The following is a 14,733-nucleotide window of genomic DNA, read 5'->3' on the forward strand; positions in this document are numbered from 1 at the left end:
GGTAAGTGAAAGACGTACCCAATGAAACAAACAGAAATGCCACTTTCATTGAAACACAATAATTACACTGCTCATCACGACTTGTGATGGTCCCTGATCATTACAAAAGGCAGGCCATGGTTCTTAATGGGATGTGCGGTCATTGTAAATTCATGCAGCGCCTCGTGCTCCCACGCTGGTCACAATGTTGGTAAGGAGTTCTTGTAGTAGGGTTGGCTTTCCTCCAGCAGTGCGATTGACACCTGCTGGATGGTCGTTTGTGCATGTGGACGCTCTGCAAAACTTCTTCTCAAACATCCTGCACATTCTAAATGGGATTTCAGTGGGACGAACGGACAGGCCTTACATTCGTCGAATATGTCCTCTTTCCAAGAGCTGCTCCGTCTGCACAGTTCGATGCGGTCGTGCATTCTCATCCATAAAAACTAAGTCAAGGCCGAATGTAGCCCTGAAAATAAGCACTTGGCGAAGGACTGCAGTGTCTCAGCATCGCTGACTGGTCAACGTACCGTGTTTAAACACATAGATGTCAATATGCCAAAGCAACATTAGCCTCTCCTCGCTATAATACCTGCTTTACAGAGCCGATGTTTTTCGACAATGTTGCTGGCTGCATTTTTAATGCATTCTCACCTCTCGTCATATGAAGGGACGGTTCGGCTTGTCGAACATCATCATTTTATGATAATTAAATGGACACCCTAGCTGCAAACAGACGTTGATATACTTCATTGGGGACATGTTGAAAATGTGTGCCCCGACCGAGACTCGAACCCCGGATCTCCTGCTTACATGGCAGACGCTCTATCCATCTGAGCCACCGAGGGCACAGAGGATAGTACGCCTGCAGGGACTTATCCCTTGCACGCTCCCCGCGAGATCCACATTCCCAACATGTCCACACCACTACATTCGTAGTGCGCCTAATAGATGTTTGCCCAGCATACTCATTACTCGTGGCAGATTAATCTACGTTCATATACAGTTAAAATATGGCTTCCCGGCCATTGACCTTCTTGTACGAACGCACACGCTATACCCGTACGGGACTTGGTAGATTAACCTGAGTATGATGGGCAAACATCTATTAGGCGCACTACGATTGTAGTGGTGTGGACATGTTGGGAATGTGGGTCTCGCGGGGAGCGTGCAAGGGATAAGTCCCTGCAGACGTACTATCCTCTGTGCCCTCGGTGGCTCAGATGGATAGAGCGTCTGCCATGTAAGCAGGAGATCCGGGGTTCGAGTCTCGGTCGGGGCACACATTTTCAACATGTCCCGAATGAAGTATATCAACGTCTGTTTGCAGCTAGGGTGTCCATTTAATTATTTCATTCTAGCGAAGCTGCATGGTCATCAACGGTAACTGTTCTTTCGGGAACAGATACTACCTTCACATATATATAATCATTTTAGTGATCCAGGTATTATGCTGTGGGGAGAGATTATGTTGCGTGATTCGTGGTGTAGTGACTATCGTTGCTGCCTATGGATGACAGGGTCCTGGGTTCGATTCGCGGCCGGGTCGGGGATTTTCTCCGCCTGAGGACTGGGTGTATGTGTTGTCACCATCATTCGGGGAAGTGACGAGACTGGACCGTAAAAAAGATTGGGAATTTGTGCAGGCGCTGATAACCACGCAGTTGAGCGCCCCACAAAACAAATATCATCATCATTATCTTGTGTGGGCGTACTGACCTCCAGATCTTTGAACATGGTACACTCACCGGTCATCCTTATTGTGACACAGTACTGTTATCCATGTGGTGGGATGCATTCGGCCCTGACTTCGTTTTAATGGGTGACAGTACGCAACCACATGGAACTCTGCAGGAGGAGGAGCTCTTGGAACTAGAGGATATTTGCTGAGTGCACTGGCTTGCCCGTTCCCACGACTTAAATGCTGCAGAACACTTATGTGTGCACTGGGGAGACGTACCACTGCACGTCCATGTGCACCGACGACTAATCCACCAACTGGCAACCACGTGGGTGGAGGAAAGCGGCGCCCTATGACAAGAACTCCTTACCAACCTTGTAACCAGCATGGAATCACGTTGGAGGGAATGCACTGGCGTCCCTGGTGACCACACTCCCTAATGAGAACCACGTCCCGCCTTTTATAATGTCCAAAGGATCGTCGTAAATCGTGTTGACCTCAGAGTAGGAGTACTTATTGTATTTAAATGAAAGTGCAATTTCTGTTGGATGTGAGGTCCGCCAGTTACGCAAAACACCGGTTTTTCTCAGTACCCAAACATGTTTCGGAACCACTGTGCCATCATCAGTGGGTTTTCGTTTTTATTTAACCCACTGATGATGGCACAGTGGTGCCGAAACATGTTTGGGTACTGAGAAAAACCGGTGTTTTCCATAACTGGCGGACCTCACATCCAACAATTTTAACTGCAAACACGGCCAATACAAGGAGCCGCAAAACAAAATGATGAATAGTGCCACTTCTGTTCGTTTCATTGCGTATTTGTTTCAGTTACTTTTGTACTATACTGTAACAATTCTTTCAATGTATGTTCCGAGTTTCAGCGAGCTATATTACTTGAGAGTGACACATCATCCCTTAAGTTTGCACACCACTGTAGTTTAGTGGTGTGGCTGAACCCTTGCTGAGCTGGCCGTGTCCCGCAGTGGCGCAGTCGGGCTCGAAGGGCATCCTGCAGGCGCCGCCGCCGCCGCCGGTGGTGGTTCCGCCGCTGACGCCGCAGCAGCTGGACGCGGCGGCCGCCTCGGCGCTGGAGCGCGTGCGCCAGCGCATCCAGTTCCTCGCGGCGCTCTTCTCCGGGGGCGTCGTCGTCGCGCCGGGCACGCCGGCCGCCTGGCACCAGGAGTTCTTCCAGACCACCAACCGTACGCTCGCCACCGGCCAGCAGGCGCAGAAGAACGTCGAAGCCACCGTCGGCCTCATCCAGGAGTGAGTAGCGCGGCGCGCAGGGCGAAGCAGCGGTCCTGGGCGGGCAGCACGAGAGAGCTGTCGGTTGTTGAGGGTTCAAATGGTTCAAATGGCTCTGAGCACTATGGGACTTAACTTCTAAAGTCATCAGTCCCCTAGAACTCAGAACTACTTAAACCTAACCAAACTAAGGCCATCACACACATCCATGCCCGAGGCAGGATTCGAACCTGCGACCGTAGCGGTCACGCGGTTCCAGACTGAAGTGCCTAGAACCTCACGGCCACACCGGCCGGCTTTGTTGAGGGAGAACGAGGAGATGTGGGTAGGCGAACATGGGAGTGAAAGGAATTAAGGCAGTGCAGGAAGTGAAGGGAGTGAAGGGTGTGAAGGTCGCACTTGAACAACCTTCCGAAATGACTTAAAAAAATGACGATGTAAATTCTCCAGAATTAGAATCAAGGACAACTGGCAACTTGGCTTACCTAAGTTACCTGGCTGTAGCGAAGCAGCTTAAAACACTTAATAAGGCAAGGCTTCCGGTCCAGATTCTATACTAGTCAGGTTCCTTTCAGAGTATGCAGATACAACTGCAATCATACACAACCGCTCGCTCTTACAAAGTGTAAGTAGGCTGTTTAGGTTTTTATGTTGGTAACGCCACGTGGCGCTCTGTATGAAAGTCACTGACTGTGCTGTGTGCAGTATGTGGCTGGTTTGCGTTGTTGGAATATTTGCTATTGTAGTGTTGGGCAGTTAGATGTGAACAGCGCGTAGCGTTGCGCAGTTGGAGGTGAGCCGCCAGCAGTCGTGGATGTGGGGAGAGAGATGGCAGAATTTTGAGAGCGGACGATCTGGACGTGTGTCCATCAGAAAGAGTAAATTTGTAATGTTGGATATCATGAAATGATATATACATGATGACTTTTGAACATTATTAAGGTAAATACATTGTTTGTTCTCTATCAAAATCTTTCATTTGCTAACTATGCCTTTCAGTAGTTAGTTCCTTCAGTAGTTAGAATATTTTATTCAGCTGGCAGTATTGGCGCAAGCTGTAGTGCAGTAGTTTGAGTAACGAAGATTTTTGTGAGGTAAGTGATTCATGAAAGGTATAGGTTATTCTTAGTCAGGGCCATTCTTTTGTAGTGATTATTGAAAGTCAGATTGCGTTGCGCAAAAAAATATATTGTGTCTCAGTTTAGTGATCAGAATAAGTAAAGAGAGAAATGTCTGAGTACGTTCGGTTTTGCTCAGCTGTTTGAAAATCAAATAACGTAGAGGTTTACCAGCACAGTAATTCATAAATTTTTCTAAGGGGACATTTCAAAGGGTCCGTACCTAAAGACTGCAAAGTTGCGCAAGTCACGCTATTACCCAAGAAAGGAATAAGGAGTAATTTACTGAATTACAACCCATATCATAAACGTCTATTTGCAGTAGAAATTTGTAGCATATACTGTGCTCGAAAACGAGCGATTTGTTGCAAATAGCCAACCCAGATTCAGAAAATATCAATCTTGTGAAACGCAACTAGCTCTTTGCTTTCACGAAGCAATGAGTGCTTTTGATAGGGGACGTCAAATTGATTTTCAGATTTCCATGGGGTTTTGACACTGTTCCTCACAAGCGACATCTAATCAAATTACATGCCTATCTAGTATCGTCTCAGTTATGGGACTGGATTCGTGATTTGCGTCTAGAAAAGTAGCAGTTCGTTGTAACCGACAGAAAGTCAACGAGTAAAATGTAAGTAATATCTGCTGTTCCAAATCTACATAAACGATTTAGGAGACAATCCGAGCAGTGCTCTTCCTCGTAGATTGTTTGCAGATGCCGGCCGCGGTGGCCGAGCGGTTCTAGGCGCTACAGTCTGGAACCGCGCGACCGCTGCGGTCGCAGGTTCGAATCCTGCCTCGGGCATGGGTGTGTGTGATGTCCTTAGGTTAGTTAGGTTTAAGTAGTTCTAAGTTCTAGGGGACTGATGACCTCAGATGTTAAGTCCCATAGTGCTCAGAGCCATTTGAACCATTTGTTTGCAGATGATGCTGTCATTTACCGTCATGAAAAGTCATCAGATGATCAAAACGAATCGGAAAATGATTCAGATAAGGTGGAGTAATTGACTCTAAATCATGAAAAGTGTAAGTCACTCACATGAACACTAAAGATAATCTCCTAAATTTCAGTTACACGTTAAATCACATAATTTTTTTAAAGACTGTAAACTGAACTAAATACTTAGGGATTGGAACGATCACACAGAAAAGTAACAGATCAACTAAAGAGACTGCTTACCCTACGCTTGTCCGCCCTCTTTTGGTTTACTGTTGTGCGGCGTGGGATCCACATCAGATAGGACTGAAGGAGAACGGTTCAAAGAAAGGCAGCTCGTTTTGTATTATAGCGAAATGAGAGAATGGCTCTGAGCACTATGGGACTTAACTTCTGAGGTCATCAGTCCCCTAGAACTTAGAACTACTTAAACCTAACTAACCTAAGAACATCACACACATCCATGCTCGAGGAAGGATTCGAACCTGCGACCGTAGCGGTCGCGCGGTTCCAGACTGAAGCGCCTAGAACCGCTCGCTACACCGGCAGGCGCGAAATGAGAGAGAGAGAGAGTTCCACGGTCATGATACACGAATTAGGGTGGCTGTCATTAAAACTAAGGCATTTTTCGCTGCGGCAGGACATTATCATGAAATTCCAATCACCAACTTTCTTCTCAGAGTCTGAGAATATTTTTTTGGCGCCCGCCTGCATTGGGGGAGATACATGTAAATGTCGTGTGACTAGGGCCTCCCGTCGTGTAGATCGTTCGCTGGGTGCAAGTCTTTGGATTTGATCGGCGACTTGCGCGTCGTGGAGATGAACTGATGGCGATTAGGACAACACAACACCCAGTCCTTGAGCGAAGAAAATCTCCGACCCAGCTGGGAATCGAACGCGGACCCTTAGGATTGACATTCTGTCGCACTGACCACTCAGCTACCGGCGGCGAACATGGGGGAGATGATACTCACAATAAAATAACAGACGGAAGGATTTAAGTGTTCGTTATTCCTGCGCGCTGTTCGAGAGGGGAACGGTACAGAAGTAGCTTAAAAGTGGCTCGATGAATCTTCTGCCATGCACTTAATTGTGAACTGCAGAGGATTCGTGTAGACGTAACGCATCATCTCCTGGCCGAGCCTGTATGTTCGTCCTGTTTGCTCCTTTGGGGGCTGTAAACAGTTTCTGGTACATTGGCTTAAGCGCTTGTGACTTTCCCGGGCGGTAGTCACTTTCTAGAACACAGGAGTCCAGGCAGAAAGCAGCGCTGTACAGAATATTTCGGTTATTGCGAGCAGCATATGCCCACCCGAGAGTCCAGATTTCTGTTCCTTAATCTGATTGACTGAAAAGACTAAATGATAATTAAATCCTCGAATCGCTTTGAAACTTGCGAAACTGATAGTCTGCCGATGGCTCTTGTAGGGAAAGGAGATGTCATGTGTCCTCTGACCTTTTAATGAGTTATACTTTCTGAAGTCAGATACTGATGATCGTTCAAGAACAAAAAGGTACTTACCTTTGGAGCCTTTCGGGGCAGTATGCTTCAATAAAATCTTCTCGGTTTAGAAGCAGTGTCACTTCGAATAAAACACTCGAACTTTCGACCGTTAGTAGCAGTTAAAATTATCGTGCCAGCCCTGGCATTCAGTAATTTTAACTCCTGATGACGATGGCAGAGACATCTATCGAAAGTTCGAGTGTTTTATTTGAGGTGACGCTGCTTGTAAACCGAGAAGATTTTTTTTTGAAACCAATTTAATATCCAAATAAGGAAGACCACAACAATAAGAAGTGCGCTCCCGTGCAATGGGGTGGAATTTGCTTTAGTGCTTTTCCAGTTTTTCTAGGCGAGTGTTGCATTTTAGTGAGCAAGTATGTGCTCACTTTTGGCTGGGAGTCCAGTAGCTAGCTGGAAGTAGTGTACAGTGAACGACCCGAACATTTTGAGATTAATCGACTCCAATAAATTCCATTTTATTCCCTGGAAATTTGAATGTGGTGCTTTGACTGACGTTTTGCCTATTGACCTTAAACTGTTATCAGGTTGTATCTTTGTGGAAAAAAAGTGGCTCTGAGCACTATGGGACTTAACATCGATGGCCATCAGTCCCCTAGAACTTAGAACTACTTAAACCTAACTAACCTAAGGACATCACAGACATCCATGCCAGAGGCAGGATTCGAACCTGCGACCGTAGCGGTGGCGCGGTACCAAACTGAAGCGCCTAGAACAGCTAGGCCACACCGGCAGGCTATCTTTGTGGAGATTATAGGTGAAAAGAGTTATAGGACCAGCTGAAGGCTGTGTATGAAGTGTCAGCGTGCACTTATTCCATTCCTGTGGTCGGATCTTTCAGTCGTTTTGAAACTAGTACATACATTGGCCAGAAAACATGGTCGGATGCCAGTCTAGCTAAGTATACGTACACACCACCAGCGGGTTGTAATCGATTAGATTTGCAATTTCCTGTGACGGCTAGAACGTCCACCAGAGTGCAAGACTGCTGTTCGTATTTATTGTTGTTATCAGACCTGGTAGGAAATACAAGAGGCTTGAACAGCGTTAGATGTTGAGTGATAATTGCGAAGGCCATGGAGTTGCCGCATACTCATGTGAGACAGTGTTATCAGCACGTGACAGTGTGTTTCGATTTGGCCAGCTGGTCGAATTGTGCAACAGCGAGATTCTTGGGACATTCGGGTGGAACAGTGACCCGATGTTGTACTGCGTGGGGACTTGAGGTCAAGTATCCTTGTCGTCAAGGTTCCAGTCGATCACGTCTGATCACCAAAGGGAAGCCGGCCGCTGTGGCCGAGCGGTTCTACGCGTTTCAGTCTGGAACAGCGCGACCGCTACGGTCGCAGGTTCGAATCCTGCCTCGGGCATGGATGTGTGTGATGTTCTTAGGTTAGTTAGGTTTAAGTAGTTCTATGTTCTAGGGGACTGATGACATCAGAAGTTAAGTCCCATAGTGCTCAGAGCCATTTGAACCATTTTTTGTTAACAATATTAGCTTATTCCCAAGAATAAGCAGCTTTCACTCAGTTAATACTGGACAGGAATCAAACGTGCATTTGGATCGGACTTCTTTAACTCTTGTGCAGAAAGGTGTGCAGTATACTGTTTCATCCATTTTCAATAAGCTACCACTCGAATTCAAAAATCTTAGCAGTAATCCACTCGCTTTCAAATCCAAACTGAAGAGTTTCCTCATGGGTTACTCCCTCTATTCTGTCAAGGAGTTCCTTGAAAAAGTAAGCTAATTCTTGTTGTACTGCTGATTGCGTTTACTTAAACTTATAGACTGACTTTTTTTCTGATTCATAAACATTTTATTTTTATCTGTTATTACTTTTATGTTGTAATTTCATGTACTGACACGTTCCATGACCTTGGAGCTTTGCTCCTCAATTTGGCCCTACGGAACTTGACGTCTAAATAAAAAATAAATGGTATGTGTTGCCACATCCGGTTTCAATCTCTCTGCTGGAAGGAGTTGTTACTAAGTCCAGTTTCTATTCATGCTTACTCCAGCATATAATTACTTCCTGTTATTTTAGACATGTCTTTTATACAAACTCTTGTGTTAAGCTCATAGAGCTGTACCAGATTCTTCCCTGGGACTATTACGAAACTGAAATGGTTTTTTTTGTTGTCATCAATCCATAACTGTGTAACGGTCACCCCTCGGCTCAGGACGTCGAGGTTGGACTGGTCAGGCGTGGGCATTGCAAGTGTTGGAGGCCGACCTCCGAGGACTGGTGAGTGTTTCAGTATTACGCCCGAAGGCGTCATTGAAACAGTGGTATCTATAATAACGTTTTATCAACGTGACTGCTACAATGAATACTGCCTTCTCCGGCGTGCTGGAAATGGGCCGGGCTGCTCGCTCAGGCGTCGGCGAAGAGTGGCAGGCACAGCACTCCGGCAGCTCACGTAGCTTGCGGCAGATCTGGCACGCTGCCTGGCAGCGAGGAGGAGGGGGGTGCGGTGGTGGGGACCAGCGAAGTGGCCCGAATATGCGCCTCTGTGGATACAATGAGTTTCAGCGCTCTCGAAGATGGACTCGCACTTAGACCTGTACCCACAGCATCTTCCAGACGGTGGTCGTCGTCAAGGCGAGAGCGAAGCATTTTGGTTTGCATGACTGCAAGTCCTTGATCTGCTTCTTTTGTTACAGGGCAATATTCTGTTCCGTACAAGGCTAATGGCCGGATTGCAGACCGGTATATTTTCAACTCGATTGGATCCAGGACCTTATCGCAAAGAAGACCAGTCATTGTCCACCATGTAAACTGTGTTCAAGCACAGATGTAGTTTCTATCAATTTCTTGTCTTTTTTGAAGTGTACTTTCGTTGAGTGACCATTCGTGTAGGCTATCCATCTTGATAGGATCCATGGAACACGATGAGTTGAGGAACCTAACAACTCTGCTAGCACTTGAGTCGGACACAATAATCTTTCCTGAACTGGTTAGCTCTTGCTGAAGAGCCGTCTCTAGCCGGCGCCCTCGGCGCGTTGCAGGTTCCAGCTGACGCCGCAGCAGGGCACGTTCGCGCTGCCCAAGTTCAGCGTGCTCAACACGGTGATCGCGGACACGTGCCCTCGCACGGCGCGCTGCCCCGAGCGCGCCAAGTACCGCAGCGCCGACGGTTCTTGCAACAACGTGCAGCACGACGCCTGGGGCAAGGCGGGCACCGCGCTGCAGAGGATCCTGCCGCCCAAGTACGACGACGGTAGGTCTGCTCCGCTCTGCTCTGCTCTGTGCGCAGCCTGCTACTGGGCCCGGCTCTGCTTCCTAGCACTGCTTTCCTACCTGCCCTCACTCGTGTTTGGACGTACTTATATACGTGGTAAATTGCCTAAGACACGCTCCCTTCTTTATTCGCGAGTGATTCGAGATACTGAAACGAAGTTTTCAGCGAATTATTCCACTGGGAGACGTACGATCAAGTCCTTTCCAATAAAACGGGGACAGGTGCTGACGGATCCATAACCACACACACTCTTGCACTTCCTCGCCCGACTGAAACCGACGTCCTCGCATGGTTTTTTCTTCGGTCGTCAAAAACGTGTACAAAGGATGCTGCAGTGTTTCCAGACCAAATCGTTGACGCGTAGCCTCGTTCGATTGGTAAGTTAGGGGCAGGCGTTACGTGCAACAGGATAATTCCGTCTGAGAGCATTCGTGGGCGTTTTTACTTTATGGCGCATCACAGTTTCTGCAAGATGACAGCATACTGCTGCTCATTGTGTGGTTCTATGCTCGAAGAAATCGACGCCTCTGCCGTCGAGGAAGGTCATCAGTGTTGTAACGGCGGCCGGGACGGTCGCGGGGTTGAAATTAAGAAAAGCGCGGCGGGACCCGCGGAGAGGCCCGCGAACAACAACACAACGGGAGAGGGCGGACATGACCAACGAAGGACAGAACGAACAACAACAAGATCGAACAATGGAGTCACAAGGAAACCTAAGAAACACGTCCACTCGTACACAGAACAATAAAGTAAGCTGTCTAAAGAGAGGCGATGTGTTCACAGACGTACGCGAGATTAGACTGGCTGGTTGAGCTTTTTTTTCCCTTTATTGAGTTTCGATTCCCCCCGAAGGGGGCGGGCTGGCAGCAGCTTAGTATGCCGCTCTTCAGCCTACAGAATTTGTTTTAAAAAGATGAAGATAATAAATAATAAAAACAGGCGATAAAATTGGTGACTTAAATGGTAAAATGGCGGAAAGTCGTGGAACTTAAAATATATACAAAGGGTTGATGATACTAATAAAATACATAAGAAGCAGACAGGTAAAAGAATAGACGTATAATTAAAAAAACACGGTGACAGTCTGGTTTCTGTTCGCAAGAAATATAAAATTTACACCCAGCGACAGCATGGTTTCTGTTCGCAAGACTTTGGAAAGACGAACAACACTAAACATCCACTTGAACACTGGTTCATCATTGAAGTATATAAATGCTATTCATCACTTCATCTGGTAATTGGGGGCCCCAATATTTGATATATATGTTTGTCAGACAAAACTAATGGGACACGCCGTCGTCAGATTTTAGAAATAATGAAATCGAATTTTTGGAAAAATGCGTTATCCCGGACGCGCGCACTAGTCTCTCTAGGTGCGCGCCTTAGTGCGTCCGGTTGAGATTAAGCGCTCAAACTTGAACACTGCACTAAAAAATTTTCTGCCGAGGGCAGATGGGGGGGAATGGCTGAGCGAAAGGCAGGCGCTTAAGTAGTCTATCGGGGGCGCCGCTATTGGCCGCTGGGACCACGTGTTCCACTGTGGCGCCCTCACACTAAAAGCGGGCCAGGAGGCGCGCGTTTCCACAGCTTACGGCGCGATGGTGCAGAGACGTCTAGGGGTTATATTAGAACAAATAAGCCCTCGGTCACAAATATTAAGTCAAAATTGACCAGGTTTCGATGCTACTAAGAGCGTCGTCTTCCGAATTAAAATTAACGTAACGGACTTGTAAGTATTGCATCTCTTTCCAGTCAGTACAAACTTTAATTTTATTAATGTATTATATACCTAATATGTTTTAGAACAGTTGATTTAATTCTGAAGACGACGCTCATAGGAGCGCCAGAACCTGGTCAATTTTGACTTAATATTTGTGACCGAGGGCTTATTTGTTCTAATATAACTCTGACACGGTCACTGAACCTTAGCAGCTGTGTTCACAGTTTGACCTCTAGGGGTCTTCGACGTCCATGACGTCTGGCGGGGATTCAAATTCCGCGGCGCGCGGTACCAGAATCAGGACCGTACCGGAACTTCTGTGAACAGCTCTGGATTTCTTTGGCGGGGGAGATGCGGGATGTTTTCACTAATGGCTTAGACCTTTGACGTCGGGCAATCGGAATGCCGTCGGATGAAATCGTCCTGTTGCACGATAACGCCAGCCCCCACACTGTCAATCGGACGAAGGCTATACTTCATCGGTTTGGTCTGGAAACTCTGCAACATCCTCCGTACGTACAGCCCAGATTTTTCACCGTGAGGTTTCCACACCTGAAGAATGACGTGTGGACGTCGGTTTCAGTCGGACGAGGAAGTGCAAGAGTGGGTGCGGCAGTGGATCTGTCAGCGGCCGACCACGTTCCGCAAAGCAGGAATTGATCGTCTGGTTTCCGAGTGGGATAAATGTCTCAAAGCGTGTGGTGATTACTTTTGAATGGAACCATTCTATAGTCCCAATTTAGCGGATCTTCTGTTTTCATTTGACTGCCGCTCATACTTTTTGTAACAGTTAATCTGTATCTTTATTCAGCCATGATCTAACCATGCTAATTTTAGACAGACTAGCACATAAGTGCCTGTGCTGGCAACTCTGTAAGCTGACAGCGCTGCCGACGTGTGCCGCAGGTGTGAACGCGCCGCGGTCGCGCGCCTCCAGCGGGGAGCCGCTGCCGAGTGCGCGCGTCGTGAGCAGCCAGTTCACGCCGGAGGCGAACCGGCCCTACGACAACTACACGCTGCTCGTCATGCAGTGGGGGCAGTTCCTCGACCACGACCTCACACACACGCCCATCAACTTCGGTGAGTGTTTACTCGCAAGTAGTTATTTGTTTAAAACGTGTATCACATCAGTGCTAGCGTCTATTGGCTCAGGTCGTACAGACATAGCGGGGAGTGGATGAAAATATGGAAACACAAGAAACACATTACTATGCCTAATACAGTGCACGAAACCTCTTGGCATTCGAAACAGCTTCCAGGCGTCTTGTCACGGATAAACAGAAGTCTTGTATGATATGAAGGTGGTATCTGTTCTTTCGGACATCTCCGAAAGAAAATATACCCTCTTCATACAGATAAGGCTAACCGACCATTGACCTTCTTCTTCTGTACTTGATGCACACGCATTGCCCTAACTCTTACGGGACTCGGTAAGATTTTCTGCCGCGATTAATGAGTGTAATGAGCAGAGACACTACGAATGTAGTGTGTGGACATCAAGTTGGGAATGTGGCTCTCACGGGGAGCATGCAAGGGATAAATCCCTGCACTCGCACTATCCTCTGTGCCCTCGGTGGCTCAGATGCATAGAGCGTCTGCCATGTAAGCAGGAGTTCCCGGATTCGAGTCCCTGTCGGGGAACACATTTTCAACTGTCCCCGTTGATGTATATCAACGCCTGTCGACAGTTTAGGGTCTTGATTTATTTATCATTTCAGTCCTGTATCATTTTCAACAGAGTCTTATACCATCCTTCCTACAAAAGAGTGGCAACTTCGAGAAACTATGATGGTAGTGGATGGTGAATACTCGCCCTTCTCTCCAAATTAGACAATAAAGGTTCAATAACACTGACATCTAGTGACCACGGGAAACGCGGCAAAAGCCGGCCGCGGTGATCTCGCGGTTCTAGGCGCGCAGTCCGGAACCGCGCGACTGCTACGGTCGCAGGTTCGATTCCTACCTCGGGCATGAATGTGTGTGACGTCATTAGGTTAGTTAGGTTTAAGTAGTTCTAAGTTCTAGGGGACTGATGACAACAGCTATTAAGTCCCATAGTGCTCAGAGCCATTTGAACCAAATGCGGCAAATGTGCTCACAAAACCAGTCCTGAACGATCCAAAGTGTGCGAACGTGGGTCCTCTCATCTTGGAACACAGCATCACCAATGGGGAACAAACATTGTGCCATGTGATGGGCCTGATCAGCCAAATGCTTCACACGATCCTTGGCAGTATTGGAGCTTTGCACAGTGACCATAGCGCCCTTGGAATACCACGATATGGCTGCCAAATCCTCACTCAGTCTCCACCATGATTCGCTCTTGGAACGAAAACTCGTCAGAAATTGGAAACAGTCTGAAACAAGACCCATCAGACCATATTACTTTCTTCTATTGCTCTCTAGCCCAAGTATTATGGCTTCGGCATTATGTTTTCCTATTACGGACATTTTCAACGCTGCTAACTGGTTTTGGAATTTCAGCTCGCCCTACAATTTCCTGCTTATCGTATTGCTTCGATGGTGACAAGAGTTCACGAGCGTGACACTCACTTCTGCAGTGACTTTTGCAGACATCGTTTTCTTATTTTTCGTCAAAAAACTCTTCATTGACCGTATGTCACGACTACTCAACATACACTTTTGTCCATATTATAAATTAGAGGATGGTTTTCCGCTTTCCCAATATGCCGTATAAATATTTGATACAGTGCCTCCTGAAACACCAAATATTTCCGCTTCTTTGGTTATGGAAGCACCAACAATTTGCCATCTTTCGAATACACTTGAGTACGACGTGATTCAATGACAACTACACGGAACACTGTTCTGACCACCACGAACACTTGCAACGTGTTGAGAACATCTCACAGATGCTGTTTGTGGCCAAATACAACAGCGCAACTTCCAGGCTTGGCTAGCATCTACATTCATGTTCAAGCATACGCTTCGAGCTGTGTTTCACATTTTTATCTAACCGCTGTATTATGTGAACCCGAACTCCACCGACAATAATTTCAAACGTAATGAAATGGTACGCTTACAGCCGTCCTCACGATGTTATTTATTATATTTACACTAGTTTCGGTGCTTCAGTGCACCATCTTCAGGCCTTAACTGGCGCTGAGGGGTTTAACTCCAGTAGTATACACGATTAATCAGTGAGCAACATCTATGAATTGGTTTTCGCAGACCCCCTGTAACAACGATGTTGTGTATCCAACTATTAGCAGGGCATTGAGTTGATGGTTGGAGACACAACATCGTTGCTACAGGTAGTCTGCG

At 47.0% G+C, this 14,733-nt stretch overlaps 1 protein-coding gene across 1 annotated transcript in view; it reads left to right on the forward strand.

Moving 5' to 3' along the window:
- LOC126188476 (peroxidase-like) overlaps positions 1–14,733 on the forward strand; it is a 181,742-nt gene that overhangs the window by 103,584 nt on the left and 63,425 nt on the right. Inside the window, exons 6-8 of the mRNA XM_049930083.1 lie at positions 2,647–2,929; positions 9,496–9,707; positions 12,355–12,528. Of these exons, the coding sequence (XP_049786040.1) occupies positions 2,647–2,929; positions 9,496–9,707; positions 12,355–12,528 (669 nt within the window). The remainder of the gene's footprint in view (positions 1–2,646; positions 2,930–9,495; positions 9,708–12,354; positions 12,529–14,733) is intronic.

The sequence above is a fragment of the Schistocerca cancellata genome, chromosome 1, assembly GCF_023864275.1.
Source record: "Schistocerca cancellata isolate TAMUIC-IGC-003103 chromosome 1, iqSchCanc2.1, whole genome shotgun sequence".
NCBI classification, from domain to species: domain Eukaryota; kingdom Metazoa; phylum Arthropoda; class Insecta; order Orthoptera; family Acrididae; genus Schistocerca; species Schistocerca cancellata.